The sequence below is a fragment of the Xyrauchen texanus genome, chromosome 12 (genome assembly GCF_025860055.1).
Source record: "Xyrauchen texanus isolate HMW12.3.18 chromosome 12, RBS_HiC_50CHRs, whole genome shotgun sequence".
In the NCBI taxonomy this organism is placed as follows: Eukaryota; Metazoa; Chordata; class Actinopteri; order Cypriniformes; family Catostomidae; genus Xyrauchen; species Xyrauchen texanus.
Window position 1 is genome coordinate 23353964 of NC_068287.1, and position 21587 is coordinate 23375550.

General features: G+C 38.5%; 1 protein-coding gene across 1 annotated transcript; it reads right to left on the reverse strand.

The window, feature by feature from the left end:
* Positions 1-36: 36 nt before the first annotated feature.
* Positions 37-21011, reverse strand: crlf3 (cytokine receptor-like factor 3). The gene is made up of 9 exons (XM_052139956.1): positions 20915-21011; positions 18172-18299; positions 9938-10145; positions 9384-9471; positions 5112-5289; positions 4093-4315; positions 3848-3986; positions 3451-3563; positions 37-1825 (listed from the first exon to the last, which is right to left on the reverse strand). Exons 2-9 carry the CDS (start codon positions 18286-18288, stop codon positions 1557-1559), a joined length of 1335 nt encoding a protein of 444 aa, XP_051995916.1. The 5' UTR covers positions 18289-18299; positions 20915-21011; the 3' UTR covers positions 37-1556.
* Between the last annotated feature and the right edge of the window lie 576 nt (positions 21012-21587).

The following is a 21587-nucleotide window of genomic DNA, read 5'->3' on the forward strand; positions in this document are numbered from 1 at the left end:
TAGGGGAAAAAAGAATCAAGACATACTAAATGTTCCAAAGAATTTATTAAATCGTTGTTCGGTTGTATTCTAACAACTGTACTGCGAAGGCACAGGCAAAATGAGGTAAATATACTTTAAACTGTCAAGTTTTGTTTAAATATAGTTAAAAGATAAAAACGTTGGGTGAATCCTTGTCTGTGTGACTGCGCAAATGTAGCAGTGAGGAATTGTATAGTACCTTGTAACTGATGTTCGTCCATCTCAGAAACACTCAAGTATTGGGTGCATATCTTCTACAGTCTTTGTATTTCACCCATAAAACATGACATTGCTTTTACATTATTCACATTGCATTACTGTATTGGAAGATTTGAAGAATAGTTTACACAAAAATGAAAAATCTGTCATCATTACCCACCCTCGTATTGAGCCAAACACATTTGACTTTCGTTCTTAATTTTACTTTTTTCTTCAGTGTTAGACAGTACGCTAGTCACATTTACTTTTGTGGGAAGAAAAATACAACGAATGTGAATGATGCCAGAGACTGACATGCTGTGTAACATTTGCGTTTCACGCAAGTTAAAAAAAAAAAAAAAAAAAAAAGGTTATATGAGTTTGGAACAACATGAGGGTGAGCAAATAACAGAAATTTCATTTTTGTCAGACCTGTCGTTTACGCCAGCTAATGAAAGCATACATTTGTACGGTAAGAGGACACGAAGCATGTTTTGAAAACATGAGTAAAAAAAATTATATTTTGCCATATAAATGGCACAAAATCTTGGCTTAGTGCGAATTGTCACATTTCTTATGTTGTATTAGTCTACTGATCAGTATCATTCACACCCTCTTTTGTAATGGAAAAATTTAAATCAGTACTTTCTAAATTACAACACTGAAGCAAGTACTACATCATATCATCATCACTATCATGTCCTAAATGGATCAGCATTCAATAATAATATTTAAACAGTCCTTGTGTATCATAAAGGTACTCTCCACATCTGGCTAACAGAAAGAAAGGATTGTCTGAGCATAAGAAATAGTGCACTTTTTGCCATTTGTTGTGAAGCACATATTTTAAGTCTTTTTGAATGGCTTTGATCTCAGAGCACTTCACAGTAGATTTATTTTTCGGTGGTAAACCAGACAAGCATGCTTTGCAACTCAACACCTGCAGGCAAAGCACTTTCTAAGACTGTTAACATGTAGCAACATCTCAGGTGCAAATGTGTACTGTTATGCAAAGATCACAACACATGTGCAAAGCAGGTTAAGTATGTAATGAGGCCAGAGAGAGTAGTGGTTGGCCTCATACCACAGAGAAAGTTTAATGTAAATTTGCAGTGATATATGGTCCTCATAATTCAAATAATAGAAACAATAACAGTCTAAACAGGCAAAAATACTTAAAATGTGGTGTTGAAACACTGTAAGCACTATCCAAACTTGAAGGAAATTTGACAGGATTAAAATGAGGTCTTGAAATCAGAACTGAAAACATGGAAGCAGTACATTCCAGCAGACTGGATATTTCATCATGCTCATCATGCTTTTTAAATTAAACTGAATCAAAACACCAGCACTTTCCATCCAGGGTGGGTGAAGGAGCAGCCAAAGAACAGGCTATCCATAACCTGATCGAGTAACCAATCAAACACCACTTCTCTGTTCCCAGAGCCAATCGTCACCCTCAACTTGAAGTTTCCCCCATCACTAGGGTTGTTGTTGCTGCTCATAGGAAAGAGGTTGACTACTTCCATGTCAAAGGTTACAGAAGAACCAACAGTAATGGCTGGCAACTGATTGGTCATCTCCTTGCCATTCACAAACACAGCACCTGGAAAGGGGAACACAGCACTTAGATGAAAGAACACTGACATAACATGGCAACTAGTCTCGTGTAGACAGACTTTTGACAATTGGCATAAAGTTTGGCCTGCTTTCCAGCTTATTCTTGCAAAGAAATGGTTACTTAGACAGGAAGAGACCATCTGATCGACTTTTTAAAAGGTGCACGCAGTAATGTTTTCCTCATTAAAACGTTTAACTCCTAAATACATGAACTGTAATTTTGCAATATATGAAGGAAATCAAAAGCACTCACATTAAAATGAAGACTCCAGTCACATCCGTAACCATATAAATGCTGTTTTATGCCAGATTTCCTAAGCAATCAAATTGGCCCGGTTGCTAGGGAGGGTAGAGTCACATGGGATAACCTCCTCGTGGTAGCTACAATGCGGTTCTTGCTCTCAGTGGGGCGCGTGGGGAGTTGTGCGTGGATGCCGCGGAGAATAGCGTGAAGCCTCCACGCACTATGTCTCCGCGGTTACGTGCTCAACAAGCAACATGATAAGATCCACGGAGGCAACTGAAATTGGTCCTCTGCCACCCAGATTGAGGCAAGTCACTACAGTGCATTGGGAATTGGGCATTCCAAATTGGGGAGAAAAGGGGAGGAAACGCCGTTTTATTCTACATGGAGAGGTGTCCACTCATGGGAGCTGCCATGTTAGAACCACATAACAAGCCAAATACTACTCGCTTTATCTCAGCAACCGCCATGTTATTGGACACTTTTTCTCAGGAATTAAATTTAATCCTGGCTAAGTGCAAAAGGTGAATTCTTACAATGGCATCTGTAACTAAAAAATATTGTGTATGAATGATGCTATATCCATGCCCCAATGTGCCAGTTTAAGTCCAAGATGACATATTCAAAATATAACTGGGTGCACCTTTAAGTGACCAACGAAAGTTCACTTTGTTTTTACTGTATGTGTAAAGAGGTGGGTTTCTCTGAAATAGTTGATCCCACAATAATAGACTCTTGCAAAATTAATTGTATGTTTAAACACTGAAGAAATTTGTGCAATCTTTAATCAGTATTTCTGTCTGTCCAAAAGTAATAAGCACTGATTATTTGATAGACACCTCAAAAATCAAGCAGCATATACAATTCTGCTTGTGGATATCCAGTTAACATGCTACAAGAGACTGTTTAGCCTGAGACTGAGCACTTTAATCAAAATTAATAAAAGAAATTGAAACGTCCAATATAGTACAAGTCCTGCATTCCAGGTAGATTACTACACAGAGATATCCTATTTTCATTGGGTAATTGAAAAACACCCATTCCGGTTAGGAAACACCCACTGATTACTACATTGAGATAACTTACTTTCATTGGATAGTTGAGAAACGCCCATCCTGGTTTGGAAACACCTACTGATTACTATATTAAGATTCCCTAATTTCATTGGGTAGTTTTAAAAAAGCTCATCCCAGTTTAAAAGTGCCCAGATTAAAAAAAATGCCCATTATTATTCTACAGAGAACTATAATTCTTCAATTTGAGAATGTGCATTAGTCTTAAAATATTTTTTTTATTTTTTGCATGTCCAGAGCTAAATCAGCCCAATTTATTTAAATAATTACTTTGTAATGTGTATCAAGACATACCATTGGTGGATATACAGACAGCCTGATCCCTCTGCAGTGAGTTTGTGCTAGTTCCACTGTCAGCGCACACACCCAAACTGTCACGCCTATCTGTCTGCCCGGCAGCAATGATCCTGAAAACAGCACACACACATTTCCAAGCCAAAAATGACTAGTAAGACATTTGATTGGCATGGTGATAACGGAAGATATCAGCATCAGAAACATCTCCTATTTTAATGAAACATTATAATTACAGTACCCTTGCATCTTGTTGTTTTGAAAAATCACAATACAAGTAATATGATGGAACCTTAACCTTTTTTGTAGTTTGTATCTTTTAAATACCCCATAGAAAATTATCAAAATAGTTTGTTTCCTATGAGAAAGTTTATGAAAATGTATTATGGTTATGTACTTGAAGGTGAGGGTCTGTCCACAGAAGTAGGTGGGAGAGTTTGAATAGAGCACACCCCCATGACCTGGCGATGAGTCACTACGCATGGCAATGTTCTTTCTACTGCTTAAAATGTACCCATCCACGCCTGGTAGCCATTCTTTAACAACAAAATGAAAAACACAATAAGTTGTTCTATTTGACAGACTTTTTCAAGAAGAGTTATTTGAGAGTATTCATAAAGGTAGGCTTTGTTTAGTCTGTACCATGGGGTGTGAGTGTGGTGTAGCCGGTCTGCGGGATGCTCCATGGGCTCCATTCAGTTCGGCCCTCCCCTCTGGCACACACACGGAACAGGCTGTCCATGTGTGGATCAAGGTTAAGAACCAGGAACTCTGTGTCTTTCCCAATGTATGCATCCTCATATTGAGAAGAGTTAACCCGACGGTACTGCAACCGGTAGTCCTGAGGGGTAAAATCCTCATCCACCTACAGACAAACAGCAGAGCCTTACAGGGTCATGTGGGGATAATGTCAGTCAACATCCTAAAAAAAATTATCAGAGAATTAAGAGTTTTTAAGAATATCTAATAAACTTAAAAATCATTAGTGTAGTAGTGTAAAACATCTATCAATATTAATTGATGGTCCATAGTCAACGGCAGCTGCTTACAAACTAATAGTTCAACCCATATGACTTTCTTTCTTAATTCCATGGAACACACATAAGGTAACATTCTGAAGAATCCCTTAGTACCATTTTCCATAAAATGAAAATAAAAGGAGACAGGGGCTGTCAAGCTCCAAAATGGCAAAAAGCATTATAAAAGTAGTCCATACAACTAATATGCTATATTCCAAGTCTTAATGTTGTTTTTCACTTAAAACCTTGCCCTTCAACAACACTCAAATTAAATATGGAGCCATTAGATGCATTGTGTCAGGTTTGACTTCATTTAAAATTGGATACAAGAACCAGTGACATCTGAATTCAAACCAGACTCCATATATCTAATGCCAGTATATTTTCTTTGTGGTCATTTTTGAACTTGACAGCCCCTGTCTCCTTTCACTTTCATTATATGGAAAAGAGAAGTCATATTCTGAAGATATTCTTTAAAAATTGTCTTCTTGTTTTCCATAGAAGAAAGAATGAAAGTCAAATGATTTAGAAACACATGAGGGTGAGTAACTGAGAATTTTCAATGCATGAATTATTACATTTAACGAAGATTAACTAAAAGACATGAAAATTGTGCATTTTGTGCTGGGAGTCTGGCCCCACCTTACACCAGCGCACCAGCATGCCACCCGGTCTCTCCACCAGCTCTTCAATCTGAACAGGCGGATGAGAGGCCACACTGCCATGCCGAACCACATGTGTACGGAACATATGCAGCAAAGAGTCATCCAGTTGTGCAGACAGACATGGCACATCCACCAACACAGGTACCTCGGGCAGGCTGAGGACACAGAGAAGTGATGACAAGTATTTAAGTACTGTATACACAAGTGCATGCCAGTCTTTCAATGTAATGATATACAGTATCTGTTCTCTAGAGTCTAGACGTCAATTACAGCCTGTAATTTTCTTAAAATGGATTAGGGTGAACAAATCTGTGGAAAATCTTATCACCCATCAGGGTAACAGCACTATTCTGCATTAAATACTTGGTATGCTGTTGATTCTAGGGGTTGCATGACTACAAACTTTTAATAGTAGACTAGTAGAGCCTATTATTCCAGTCGAATTTGATTAGTTGGGAAATTTCACTCCCCTACCCATTGAATATTAAAGTATACAACAGAAAGATCTATGATTGCTACAATGTAATGAGTTGAAACTAGTTAAATGTAATTTAAAAAATTGCAACATAGCTACATGTCTTCAGGCATTAGATTGCCAGCTACGCTGTGTCTAGGGTCCTGTAGGATGCCATGGAAACACATACAGGTATGTAGTTTGACACCAGAGGGTAAAATTATGAGCAACCGTCTGAGCTTTGTTTTGTATGTGAATGGATTGGATGGAATAAACATCAAGCATTATGTTATCTCCTCTTAAGCACTACCTGTAGTTGCTGGCAGTAACCCCTTCCTCTTGCAGCCTTTGATTACGGGTGGACATCTATCGTGCAGGATAGAGATGCATTCCATCATGTCATCATACTTCAACTTGAAGCCCTTTTCTAATTGTCGCGAACAGCAACCAGGTCAGATGTCCAAATACACAAAGTAGTGCTGATCATGTTGAAAATCACTAACAAGCACTAGCGAGTGCCTTTTTAAATGATTATGCATAGCACTATTGAATATATTGGAGGTTACTGTAGCATCTTTATCAAAGTACATTTGAGACACTTTTCAGTGCAGACTCTTCGGCATCAACACCCGCTGGCAAGTTTCTGAAACGTACGATGGCAGAGAGAGTAGTTTATATTCATGAGTAAAGTGATAATGATGGGATGATATAGTAAAATTAATCAGAAAAGCTCTACCCGATTGGTCAGAGAAACTATAACCCAACCCCTAACAAATCAGGTAGAGCTTTTCTCATTAAAATGAATGAGTCTTCACTTGCCATCCTACATTTCAGAAACTCGCCACCCACTGTATTTCCTATAGATGTGTTTCGTAAATCATGTGGAATGTGACTACTCAACTTCAGGCTGAAAGTATTGACTACAATAGTTATATTCAACTAGTCTATTCAACACCTAGTTGATTTCCCCAAAAAGGAATCTCTCAAGTAAAAAAAAAAAAGCAACATCAAAAAAAAAAAAAAAAAAAAGTTTACGGTAATGCACGTACAGTTGAAGTATGAAGTTTACGTACGCCTTAGCCAAATACATTTAAACTCAGTTTTTCACAATTCCTGACATTTAATCGTAGAAAATATTCCCTGTTTTAGGTCAGTTAGGATCACTATAATTTAAGAATGTGAAATGTCAGAATAATAGTAGAGAGATTGATTTATTTCAGATTTTTTTTCTTTCATCACATTCCAAGTGGGTCAGAGGTTTACATACACTTTTAGTATTTGGTAGCACTGCCTTTAAATTGTTTGACTTGGAACAAAAGTTTTGGGTAGCCTTCCTCAAGCTTCTCACAATAAGTTGCTGGAATCTTGGCCCGTTCCTCCAGACAGAACTGGTGTAACTGAGTCAGTAGGCTTTGTAGGCTTCCTTGCTTGCACACGCTTTATCAGTTCTGCCCACAAATTGTCGTTCGGATTGAGGTCAGGACTTTGTGATGGCCACTCCAATACCTTGACTTTGTTATCCTTAAGCCATTTTGCCACAACTTGTGGTATGCTTGGGGTCATTGGAATACCCATTTGCAACCAAGCTTTAACTTCATGGCTGATGTCTTGAGATGTTGCTTCAATATATCCACATAATTGTCCTTCCTCATGATGCCATCTATTTTGTGAAGTGCACCAGCCCCCCCAGCAGCAAAGCACCCCACACAACATGATGCTGCCACCCCCATGCTACATGGTTGGGATGGTGTTCTTCAGCTTGCAAGCCTCACCCATTTTCCTCCAAACATAACAATGGTAATTATGGCCAAACAGTTCAATATTTTGTTTAATTAGACCAGAGGACATTTCTTTTGATTTTCCCATGATGTCAAACAAAGAGGCACTGATTTTGAAGGTAGGCATTAAAATACATCCACAGGTACACCTCCAATTCAGGTACTTATCAGAAGCTAATTGTCTAAAGGCATGACATAATTTTCTGGAATTTTCCAAGCTGCCTAAAGGAACAGTTAACTTGGTGTATGTAAACTTCAGAGCCACAGGAATTGTGATATAGTCAATTAAAAGTGAAACAATCTATCTGTAAACAATTGTTGGAAAAATGACTCATGTCATGCACAAAGTAGATGTCCTAAATAAATTGCCAAAACTATATTTTGCTAAAATTAAATTAAAATATGTAGACTTCAGTGACTTCAGCCCAAGTGTAAACTTCTGATTTCAACTGTACAATGGAGGTCTGTGGTCTGCAGTATTTCTAGCTAGTATTTCTGGTAGAACACTTGAATCATCCATGAATTTTTCCATGTAAAATGTGCTTTACAGAGAGTTACGTCACATCTCTTCCTGCAATCCATATATGGATATCAATCGAAAGTTACAGGGTTAACATGGTGATGACATAAGGTGAAAGACTGGGTAGAACATTGCACAGACAAGGTTGACAAGTGATTATATCACACTAGTCTCGTGCGAACACATTTAATATTTTAACTATATATTTTTTTTAATGTTTTGGCTATACTTTTAAAATGGTGCCACAGTTATTATTCACAGTGCTGTACAATAGGCTCATATACTCAAATATTATTTAAAATGCATAACAGTAAATTCTAGAGCTGTCAGAATTAACGCGTTACCGTATGCGGTTAATTAAAAAGGTTTAACGTGTTAATTTTTTAATTGCGATTAACGCATTTATCATTAATAAAGCACATGCATATAGAAATCAAGTATTTCAAGTATTTTTAGCCAATGTAAGGCACATTTTAATTATCACAGAAGCAGGTCAAGTCTTAACTAACACCAAAACACAGAATGAGACCTTTTTGACTGCAAGCGCTTTTCATGTGGAGTTCAAAGCGGTGCTTGTAGCTAGCGCTGATGCCTTGACACGAATCATGAACGCGGCTTCACGATTGCTGTAATAAATCGGATAGCCACAGTCTACCAGAAAAGTTATTTTATGGAGGATGAGAATTTAAGCGATGTAATGCCCACTGCAATTAAAATGCAACCTATGTGGGGAAAATGGTTCTTTCATTTAGTTAACTCCCCCCTTAGACTTTGGGAAAAGTTTAATGGTACCTGAATTGGTGCTATTTTAGTGCATTTCTATTGTTATACTGTGGAAGGCTTTGTATTGTCACATATTGTTTTGCTTTCTTTCCCAAGATGGAAATAATTGCATTTTAACAAGAAAATTAGTATATATGGTGTCAAATTTAGCACTTTCAAAAAAGCACGCCACAAATGCTGTCCACAGAGCCAAAGTTGTATTTAACCCAAAATATTCCTTTAATGAGTAAATCATATAATCAGGCATAAATTACGTAATTAATACTGCAGATCAACAGGATAATTCTAAAAGTTTCTTGCAAATAAAGCCAGTGACACCAGTTGTAATGACTGTCCACGTGAGAGTAGGCATGTTGAAACTGGACAATTTTGTAATAAAAAAAAAAAATAGAAAAATACAAATATATAAAATATATAACATAAGCCACCATAATTTTATCAAATCAAGCTTGGCTGTTTCAGCAAACCCCTGTTCGTATGGCAGAGTCAGTCTCTCCATTGTAGTAATAAGCACAAGTTATGAGCTTGTCTATAATTGTATGGGTAAGACCACTAAAGTTTTTTTTTTTTTATTATATTAATTTGTGGAAACAAGACCCTGAATTGTTAAGAATTCAGCATTCAAAGATAGGAGTGGCTGTATGATATACAAGCCCCTCTCAACTTAATGGCCCAGCTTGTCTTGTTAAGTGAATGAGTCTGTGCATCCCTCACCTGTCCAACTGAATCTGGAGAGCTTTCTTAGTGAAGATGCCCAGCTGGTCCTCCCTCTCATTTATACCACAGCGGATGGCAGCCTCCCCTACAGGTATAGACATACAACAAGACTATTACATTCATATTAAGTACATGACAGTGGTGGTAAAAAAAAGAAAAAGATAAAGAAAAAAAGAAACCTATACCAACTATAATCAATTGAACTCTTAAGAGAAATTCAAGCAATTGAACAGTAAGGAAGTTACACTGCAAGTCAACTGCATCAGATATTATTTCACTTTAAACCTTTAATCAGCTAATGATCATTTACTGGTAATTATCCAAATGGCCAAACAGTTTTTCATCAGCAAGACATTTGAAATTACACTTTGAACACATTCTGATTCATTTGAATTTCTATTGTAATAGGAATATTTTTATTTTCATCCAATAAAAATTGATATGAGTGTAAATCTCATTCTAGTAAAGAATCAACATTGATCTAACATTGAGTGTTTGGCCTCTATTTTAGGTCTTTTGAACTGACTGTACATTGGGTCTGATGGACTCACCCTCCCTGAGCAGCTCATCGGCTGTGCTGATTCCATGCTCAATGAGCTTCTGACAGTCATCTAAAGGACTGACGCTATCCTGCTCAATGTTGTCAACCTCCTGCAGCAGAGTGTTTAGCCTTTCAGTCAGCAGTCTGCTCACAGTCGTCTGCAGCTCCTGAAAGTGCCGCTGCAGAGCGTCACGTGTCTGGCTGGCACTGCCCCGCACCTGACACACACACACACACACACACACACACACACACACACACACACACACACACACACACACACACACACACACACACACACACACACACACACACACACACACACACACACACACAAATTTACCTACACAACTCTTCATTGCTCAGAGCTGCTGAGGACAGTTCAGGACATAGACACCCAAAAGGAATAAATCTTGAATTTTATTTTATTTAACATGCCCATGAGCTTTGTTTTAAATCAAGATTTTAGGCTAAAATGAATTGCATTTGTGATGACGAGGAGAGCAGTGCCGGGCCGTGAGTGTGCATGGCCGAACCCCAATTGGGCTAATCAGCCAAGGAGAGGGATAAAGCCGAGCTGGATGTGGCAGTTCCATATGCAGCTGCCGTGTGCATTTATATTGGTGTCATTTTCATTAAACGTTATTTTGATGGTTCATCCCGTTCACGTCTCCTCCTTGCCAAACTTTATACTGTTCCTGTATAATTCTTTTCTCCAACATTTTAAAATCACTAGTTCATCTTAAATGGTCCTGGGCACGACAATTTGATTTTTAAAAATTACAAATATTCCACAGTATGTAGTCTCAATTTATATGAGGTCATAAAAACTGCATATACGGTGCATCCGGAAAGTATTCACAGCGCTTCAACTTTTCCAAATTTTATTATGTTACAGCCTTATTCCAAAATTGATTAAATTCATTATTTTCCTCAAAATTCTACAAACAATACCCCATAATGACAACGTGAAAGAAGTTTATTTGAAATCTTTGCAAATTTATAAAAAAATGTAAAAAAAAAAAAAAAAAAATCACATGTACATAAGTATTTACAGCCTTTACCATGACATTCAAAATTGAGCACAGGTGCATCCTGTTTCCACTGATCATCCTTGAGATGTTTCTACCACTTGATTGGAGTCCACCTGTGGTAAATTCAGTTGATTGGACATGATTTGGAAAGGCACACACCTGTCTATATAAGGTCCCACAGTTAACAGTGCATGTCAGAGCAAAAACCAAGCCATGAAGTCCAAGGAATTGTCTGTAGACCTCCGAGACAGGATTGTATCGAGGCACAGATCTGGGGAAGGGTACAGAAAAATGTCTGCAGCATTGAAGGTCCCAATGATTACAGTGGCCTTCATCATCTGTAAATGGAAGTTTGGAAGCACCAGGACTTCCTAGAGCTGGCCGCCCGGCCAAACGGAGCGATCAGGGGAGAAGGGCCTTAGTAAGGGAGGTGACCAAGAACCTGATGGTCACTCTGACAGAGCTCCAGCATTTCTCTGTGGAGAGAGAAGAACCTTCCAGAAGAACAACCATCGCTGCAGCACTCCACCAATCAGGCCTGTATGGTAGAGTGGCCAGACAGAAGCAACGTCTGGCACTCCTCAGTAAAAGGCACATGACAGCCTGTCTGGAGATTGCCAAAAGGCACCTGAAGGACTCTCAGACCATGAGAAACAAATTCTCTGGTCTGATGAAACAAAGATTGATCTCTTTGGCCTGAATGGCAAGCGTCATGTCTGGAGGAAACCAGGCACCACTCATCACCTGTCCAATACCATCCCTACAGTGAAGTATGGTGGTGGCAGCATCATGCTGTGGGGATGTTTTTCAGTGGCAGGAACTGGGAGACTAGTCAGGATCGAGGGAATGATGAATGCAGCAATGTACAGAGACATCCTTGATGAAAACCTGCTCCAGAGCGCTCTGGACCTCAGACTGGGGTGAAGGTTCAACTTCAAACAGGACATCGACCCAAAGCACACAGCCAAGATAACAAAGGAGTGGCTATGGGACAACACTGTGAATGTCCTTGAGTGGCCCAGGAAGAGCCCATACTTGAACCTGATTAAACATCTGGAGAGATCTGAAAATGGCTGTGCACCGACGCTCACCATCCAACCTGATGGAGCTTGAGAGGTCCTGCAAAGAAGAATGGGAGAAACGGTCCAAAAATAGGTGTGCCAAGCTTGTAGCATCATACAAAAAAAAAAGACTTGAGGCTGTAATTGGTGCCAAAGGTGCTTCAACAATGTATTGAGCAAAGGCTGTGAATACTTGCGTACATGTGATTTATTAAATGTTTTATTTGTAATAAATTTGCAAAGATTTCAAACAAACTTCTTTCACATTCTCATTATGGGGTTTGTTTGCAGAATTTTGAGGAAAATAATGAATTTAATCTATTTTGAAATAAGGCTGTAACATAACAAAATGTGGGAAAAGTGAAGCGCTGTGAATACTTTCTGGATGTACTGTATAACAATAATAAAATAATTAGAAAATGTCAACTACATGTCAACTATCCATGTACATGTCTGAAAACATTGCCTCTTAAATATGCATTTCCGCTAACCAAGATAGATTTTAAGAACCCGAATTAACCAACACTTCAAAGATTATGTACACACTTATTGTTTGAATTAACTTTGTACCTATTGAGTCAAAACAACTGTTTTACTAAAAAGCCTGACTGCACTCCAAAAATCCCATTACAATAAACTGGCCATTTTGTTGCAAAATTTCAGTTAAATATTTAGTGTAGCGTTTGCAATGATGCATAAGTCAGTAAGGAATTGGCTTTTTGGTATGAATTCATCTGTGTAACGGTCACTGAGGCACACTTTCATGTGCTATACACTCATTTAGCAGATGATGCGTATAGCTGAAAGCGGAAGTGGTGAGCAGTGAATGGCACATTTAATTTTTCTTGAAACATGTTTCAGACTAAATGCTTTACCTTCAGCAAAATTGAGCCAACAGTGACAGGAAGCCTAGTGGTTTCAGTGTAAAAAAAAAAAAAAACAGTTCCTCTTGACTAGTGAACATGAAAGTTGTGTTTGTAAAAGACGGGTAATAGCTTGGGCTCTTCAGTGCCACATATCAATGAGCATTTGTATCTTCGCTGTAACTGAATTGTGGCTCAGTAGAGTTTATTTTATAACGGTACCTGGAACTTGTGGGATTGAAATACCAAACTGAAAAAAGCAGTAGCAAAGACATTTTACATAGACTGAATCAAAATACATTTTGCAACAGTGCACAGCTTTGAGTTTCTGTACCAATGCAAAATTAAAACTGTCCTCACTCATACACTGATCATATCAACCATTTCTTCACTCTGACATAAAAGGATATGCTAAATCCAAATATACCCTGTCATTTAAAGTATACCTTGAGTCACATATTTGGAATGAGAAAAGTCTCAGGCCCTTTTAATCAGTGAAACTGCCACAGGCACAAGCACATTGATAGAAATACGCTGCACAGATTGCAGAGCAAACGTGTTGACAATTAGCAGCGAATAACTCGACAGACTGCTGTCATAGTGTGTGTGTGTGTGTGTGTGTGTGTAGGTAGAAAGATAACGCTCTGTTGTCCAGGATGTGGGAAGAGAGTCTAAAATAACACAGATAAATGGGTGCAGGATAAACGGATAAAGTGTTATTAATCAACCTTGCTGGTAAGTTTCAGACATCACTTTTGTGTAGCTTATGAAGGAAATGCTTCTTTCCAGAGACGTGCATCATTCCTCATACATCTACCTATTATCATAATCAATCTCAATATTTTGAGCCAGGATAGAATCCCTTGCCTAAATATTGTTATTCGTGACAATGCTCTGCGAGGCGTGTGAAGCGTGGAAGGAAGGATCTTGGGGGTCTGCTGGTTTGGGGCGGTGGGTGATCAGAATTGCAGGCTACCCATTACAGCATGTTTAGACTTCACCTTTTCCCAGAGAACAAGTGGCAAGCTAAGGGGCTGTTTAGATATTGAAGAAAGCCATCTGTCAGAATAATTTCAAATGTCATCTGCTCAGCTATCACAGGCTTCCCCAGAAGTATGCAAAATGGAGACTACTATCTTTGCTCATGGCCATTCAGTTCTGAGCTCGGCTGTCACGTGATCGATCACTCTTCAATGGCACCAGTTAGCAGATTTAATTAAAAGTTAATTTCACATTTTGAGAGCCATTTAAAAACATTCGGTCACAGGAAAAAGATGTACTTTAAATGTAAAGAATGAATTGGGATTTAAATGTTTTTTTTGGGAAAAAAATATTTAGTCAGAAAATTGGCTACTTTTAAATGGTTGTCAATGGAGAATCATGCTTTTTGCCTTCATTTGGTGTGGTTATAGCATCTACCAGCAGGGATGAACATGGACCTGCTAACCAGCTAATTCCTGAAGTCCTTTTAAGTTGATGCAGTAAATATAAAAATACAGTGCTCATGCGTGAGATGTTGAAAACGTCTTTCTAGTACATGGTTACATAGAAAAACAATAATTTAAAAAAAACAGCACCGGTGGATGCAAAAAGTGTTCTGTGTGAGTGGTGCCAAGGCTGTAGTTACAGAGGACTCTTGGTCCTATTTCATATTACGGTGTTACACTCTATATTACTGTGTACTAGATGTATACTTGACTGTGTAAAATTAGTTTGGAGCTGCTTGTAATTAGCCATTTTATATTAGTATCACTATAGTAATTTATTGAAGTTACATATTATACTTGCGCTGTAAGAAAAAGTGTAACCGGAAACTCTTAAACAGGTTTATAACATGTTTGTTATGTCATACACACATACACATGGACACCTGTATGCCATTATGAAGCATGCATGCCATAGATCTGCATTTGCATTTCCTATTACAATGTGTTGGACTTCAGTTAGCTGCAGTCTGGCCCATGGGTGAGAGGCTGTGGGAAACAAGAGGCCACTTGTTGGCATTACGGAAGCCTCAGCGGCTAGGAAGAAATGTTACAGCTAAAGAGGAAGTAGACCAGAAACAGCTACAGTTGATTAAGACAGAATCTCAAATGCTAACCATTGCTCAAGAAGCTTAATTTTTATAGAAGCACATGACTCTTAAAAGTGCACTTTAAGATATGTTTAAATTAGATGCGATAAAAAATCTAGTTCCTGCAGTTTTTTATATATTCTTTATGCTCAAGCGGCTTAAGAAAATGGTGTTCGAGTTTACATGACCTTTCACAATGCTGCTTTCCGCAAAACCAGAGTGATCAGATGGTCAGCTGAATACTACTTTTTTTCTGTCAGTAACTACTACGTTCGGACACTTTCACTTGTGACATATTTTAAAATGAATCATAGCTGACTGTGAATAGTGCATTTTTACAGTAGCACAGCTACCCCACCTCCCAACGTCGTTATTGCGTTGTTCAAGCATTACAAAATGTAGACTGATCTTAAGGCCGCAGTGCTGCGTACACTGTGCAGTGAATACCAGAGTGCTTGGCATGTGATATGTTCATATCAGATGAGATTCACAAATGGGATCTCACTCAGACAGCTGCCCACGCTGTGAGGTTACAGAGCACAGTGGGGTGACATAAAATCACCAGTCAATGATCCTAAACCTGAGGTGTGGTTTAATTCTCTATAAAAAGGACAGTGGAGGAAGTGAGTAGCCAGGAGGTTAAACATTCTTTGGGGTTACTGTCTCTTATGAAGAGCAGGAAATAACATGCTTGTTTACGCTCTGAATGAGGTATTCTGAGAGGAGGGTGGGGGGAGAAGGAAGTTGGGTAAGATGCCAGAAGCAAAGTCTGAAGATAACAGCAAGCAGCAGGCCGGCTTTACATCCTAAAGCCACCCCGGGAGACACACAGCATGAATCAGCCCTTCTGTGCTGACCAACAGGCTTCCTGGCACTGAGGGCCGACTGACTTCACTGAGACAGCAGAAGTATCACTTACCTTTGCGCTCTCAAAAACACCCACATATGTCACATTATTTGGTTACTGTGGAGAGAGCCACTACCTTTATGATGCCGTATTGTCACTGTTGTGTTCTACGATACTGTTGTATTATTATATTAAGCGATGGCGCATGCTTGCTATTATCAATAGCAACATCATTACTGTTGGTGTGTGTTTTGCATGATTGTGAAAGAGTCAGTGATTCTGTTTCAAAACCTTGTGAGTTGCTTAGAAATGGTGCTTTGCATGGGACTTGACAATACTTTAAGAAAAAAAAAAAAAGAGCTGTCAGAATTAACGTGTACATGCGATTAATTAAAGGAAGTTTAACGCATTCATTTTTCTTAATCACGATTTACACATTTACAATTAATACAGTATAAGCCAGAATAAAAACTTGTTGGGAAGGCAGATTTTTTGTAATGCGTCCGCCTATAGTCATCACACTCACGCATACTTCACAACAAACACAAAACAGTGCCAGAGACAGCCACAGTCCACCGGCAGACTAATATTGTGGAGGATGAGCGTTTAAGAGATTTAATGCCCATTGCAATGAATATGCAACCTATGGGGAGACCTTTTTATTTATTTTTTTCAATTAAACTCCCACTATCAATTTGGGAAACGTTTGAGAAACATTACATTTATTGGTGCTATTTTAATGCATCGGAAGGCTTTGTTTGGAAAATTTTAATAAAGTATTATATTGTTTTGAGAGAAAAAGTAGTATACATGGTGTAAAATTTCAGCATTTTCAAAATCTGCTAATAATCGCGATTATCTATAATAATGATCAAATTAAAAACAGTAAACGATTGACAGCATTAAAAAAATAAAAAGCACACAGGAATATAGGGTAAAATAATAATAATATCAGTAAATAGCACTTCAGTAAAAAGCAGTGGTCATACTACACTTCACGCACCATTCAAATGCATCCAAAGGCGGGAGACGGGGGGGGTTGGGCTTTCCTGGCGGAAAATTCCAGAAGGGGGTTGGGCTTTGCTGGCGGTTTGGAGAGCCAACACCTTTTTGGAACTCTGAATCCTGTAGCTATATCCTTATAGTGAGTTCGATGATAAGAAGACTTGTGATCGAAACACACATTGACCTCTTGGGTCAATACAAAGAGTGCGTATTTCAAAGCTTTTGAAGTTTAAAGTTCCCAAACTGGATGAATCTCTGCGCAGTTCAATATTTGAATAGCCACCGATTTGTTTAAAGTAGCAGCAGTACAAATTACTGACATAATTTGGTACTTGCTTGCTGTTTTACTATAGCCAAATGCTTTCAAACGCTCTTATAAGTATGTCTGCACATGCTCTATTAAGCACTTTTAAGCTCTAGTCATTCACTATTAAGTGATGAATGCAGCTGTGCGCGTGAACAGTCAAATGTGCTTCTTTGTGAGACTGCCCCTCTTGACTCGATAATAATTTAAACAGCCATTAATGTATTACGAGTGTAAGCAGACAGGACAAAAATCTGAGGCTACTGAAAGGCCTATCATTAATATAAATCAAACTGCAATACCGAAAAGAAAAGAAAAAGAAAAAAGTACTCACTGACTAGCAGTCCTTAGCTGGATTACTTTAGTAGCTTTAAAGCTGAAGTATGTAATTTCTGCACCACTAGCGCCACCGAACGGAATTGTAAAAATAAACATTGTTTTCAAAACAGCTTTCTGAATACGAACAACCAGATAGTCCCGTCCCCAACTCACACCATTGGTCGAGTCAATGTTATTGTATAGATGGGTCACTCAAAACAAACTTTTCATGTTTTTTATGGCCCCACAGAGATACAGTGTTCACAGTTTTACAGAAAATTCACCCATGAATGGCTTACTTATAGTTGTCTCTGCATGTTAAGCTGGGATAGAAAGACGCTTTTTAACACCGAATGGCACTGAACTATTTTTACTGTTCATTTTTTTTAATAAATTTAATTAAGTGTATAATCAAAATTACTCCTGCCTTGTCCGTATTTGATTTAAATAAAACCTTGTCTACATCAGGCGCTTCCAGTGTAGAGAGCATCTTTGATTATAATGGGTTCTATAGCTTTTGACGCAACACTCGCATCTGGTGTAGACAGGGTGTTAGAATTCGGCTAAAACAAGGTATCTTGGGTAGCAGCATAATTAAGTTGCCTACCTTTTGGAACAGCTCCGCGTTGGAAGCACATCTACAACACCTTGAAATGCTGCCTCTAGAAGAGGCTTGCTAGGTTTTGGAATGGCGCAAGTGTGTTCTTTCAGTGGTTGTGGGTAGAGTCACATCAGTACCTGTTTACGTGCCTGGCTGAGTCCATGCAGTCTCTGCTGTAGCTCGCTCCTGTAGTTCTGGGCTGCCTCGATGTTCTCCTTCGCCTCCTGCAGTAACCCCTCTGCCTCTATTGACATCCTCGTGGCCTCTGCCAGAGCACAAATATCAAGGTAAAGTTAAGGAAAACATTTCCATTGATACAGATATCACATTTTTGTTTGGCTTTCTCTTCTATGGTGTTAAAACACTTTAGAGGGAAGGACTGAAGCCATCACACACCCACTTGAAAAATGTCACACTAACAAAGCTAAAATAATAATAACAGAGGCATGAAATTCCATACAGGACCGAAAAAACAGAGCCTGCTCATCAGGGTCAGCTCTTGTAAAAATCGAACAGCAACTTTATGAAACCATCAGGTAACGGAGACAGATATGATTAAATTTATAATTTCCATGGCCTAAGTAGACGTGGGAAGTGCTTTTGAATCATAACACATTCACAGTCTTATCTGTTAAATTTTGAGCTCAGGAAGATGATGCAGTCATATATAGTTATGACTAAACGTCTCATGCAAGATGCAACATTGTTGCCTTGAGAAATCCCATTCATGTCAACAACTATCATATCAGTGTAAAACTTTGACAGTGGTGTTTATTTGGTCAAATGGCTTCTTTGCAACATCCATGCTATGTGTGATTAAAATTAAATGTTTCTGAGATGATATTCTGCTCGCTACAATTATACAGAGTGGTTATCTGAGTCACTGTAGCCGTTCTGTCAGCTCGAACCAGTCTGGCCATTCTCTATTGACCTCTCTCATTAACAAGATGCTTTCGTCCACAGAACTGACCCTCACTGGATGTTTTTTGTTTCTGACACCATTCTGAATAAACTCTAGGGACTGTTGTGTGTGAAAATCACAGGAGATCAGCGGTTACAGAAATATTCAAACCAGCCCATTTGGCACCAACAATCATACCATTTTTGCCCATCCTGATGTTTGAACATAAAGCTCCTGAGTTTATGTATTGCATTGCTGCCACACGATTGGCTGATTTGATAATCACATGAATAAGTAGGTGTATAGGTCTTCCTAATAAAGTGCTCAGTGAGTGTGTATGAATGAATATATATATATTAGAATTGCATGTAAATATGTTGATAAATGTCTGTGACTACTCATTTCTTGAAACAAAAGTGGTAAAAGAAATTCACTCACAACTTTTCTACAAATACCAAAAAAAGTAAAACAAACAAACTAAATACATATTATGATCCCATATAAATATATTGATAAACATCTATCACTTCTCCGTTAATCAGTGGAAAAAGCTGCTTAAAGCTAGCATGCTACAATGAAACCATTTCCGTTAAGGTTAAAGCGAAAGTATCTGCACAGTACTTACATTGTCCGTGTGGCTTATATTCACAAACATGACTGAACTGATCTATACAGACTGCACTGATTTAAACTACACCTTAAGGTCTGTGCATTACAATAGTGCATTTATAATGTTGGTACCAATGAACTGCAGAGGAGAATCGCTAATTGTTTGTTGTGTACAAGTGGACATGAATATTGAACAGGTGGATCGGCTGCTATGTTCTGTAAGCTGTACAATTTAACCTCATTTTACACAAAGACGCTGACCTTTGGGCACAATGCAGAGAATGAAGCTTTGCAACTCTTGGATGAACCAGCCTTTCATCCTCACCTGTGAGAGATCTGAACATTCAGACCCAAATACCAAACTGTGGCCTGCAGCAACAAGCCTGTGAGTTCAGATTTCATAACCGCATTAACACAAAATGTTAATAAAAAATAACAAAATGTTATGAGCTGCATTAGCAGAGCATTTAGTGGATTTTTACATTTATCATGGAAACTGATCAAAGGAAAGGAAAGGGAAGGGTTCTCCAAAACCATAGTCTAATCCCCAGGTTTAGCAGCAGGGATCTCATCCAGACTGATGCTAGTAATCTAGGAAAAGAGCATTAAGAGAAGCAATAACATTATCTACTGCTGGCCCAGATTAATCCTTTCCCACATGTGAAAGCATTGGGGAATACAGCAAAGGACTGGCTAACTTTCAGAGGGACTTGGGTGACGTACATTCAATGGCAAAATATATCCTTCCAAAAGACAATGTTGGGAATTTCAGAGCGAGATGTCTCTGATCAGGGAATCATGTGTCCTACTTCACTGCAGATTCCACAGTTTAAAGGGCCCTCCTCTTAAAGTCCATAAGGTGCATAAACAAATAAATTAATGTTTATAAACTAGCAGAGCTCTTTCTCATCCTTTACAGTTCTGCACTTACGTAAAAACGTCTATTCCCTTTTTTTGATACAATCTCAGCATTAAAGAGAGCAGTTATTTAAAAAAAAGTGCAGTAATTATCTGAACTGAACATGCTCATACACGTTTAAAACGAGACAAATGCAATTCAGTCAAGACAGAAGACCAGTAAATACATAGAAACACAAGACCTTTAACCCACAGTCCGATACAACTAATTTTAAACGTTTAGCATTTGTTTACAACTTAAAGAGAGTAACAGTTAAGTCTCTTTTACGAAGGTCACCACACAAAAACACTCATCACTTCTTCAGAGTTTAGTATGCTCTTCACACTGCTCCACCCATAAATCTAATCAGGAATAGTCAACATCTTCAGCTAAACACTTAAGCTGTGGTGATGAACAAAAAACAAACAAATTAATATAAAGCGTTTTATTTTGTATTTTTTTGTAATGTTACCTTATGCGGTCCTATTTTGCTGCAGAGTTCCGCCGCCATTGACGCTCTGACAACAGTGGAAGCTCGAGACGCATATTTTCACTTTGATACAAACCCGTCATCCAATCAAATTCCAAATCAGATTGTTTCCCTAGTGTCATCTGTCATTTCTAGCCAATCAGATGATTTAACTTATCTGGGCTCCCGCCCTCTTTTGTTAAAATCCCAAAACGTGTGATGGTGTTGTCAGACAAAAAAATATGAATGCTTTAATCATAAAATAAGAGCTTTTGCCCAAATTAATAACTATAGAACTGTACCAAACAAAAGCCAAGAATTTAGGAAGTTATATTTACAGCCAATTAATTCAGAATGCGGAATACAATGCCATACTGAACTTGCTGTGAAATATGAGAGTCTGAAAATGCAGAGCCGCGTTCTCTCCGTGCTGGGTGTCTACCATTCAGAAGAGATCATCCTTAGTAGGCCTATGCACTATTCCCTTCGCAGACTTTACCATCCACTGTAAGTGCTTTTGAGGACTAAAAGGTGAAGGGCTAAAAACAAGGGTCATTTGGAATCGAAACACACGTTTTATGTTATTTTATTGGAAATTCGGTTTGAAGCGACCTTGCAGCATGACTATCATGTCCGCTCTCCCTACAACACACCGAAGGCATCATTTAGGCCGTTT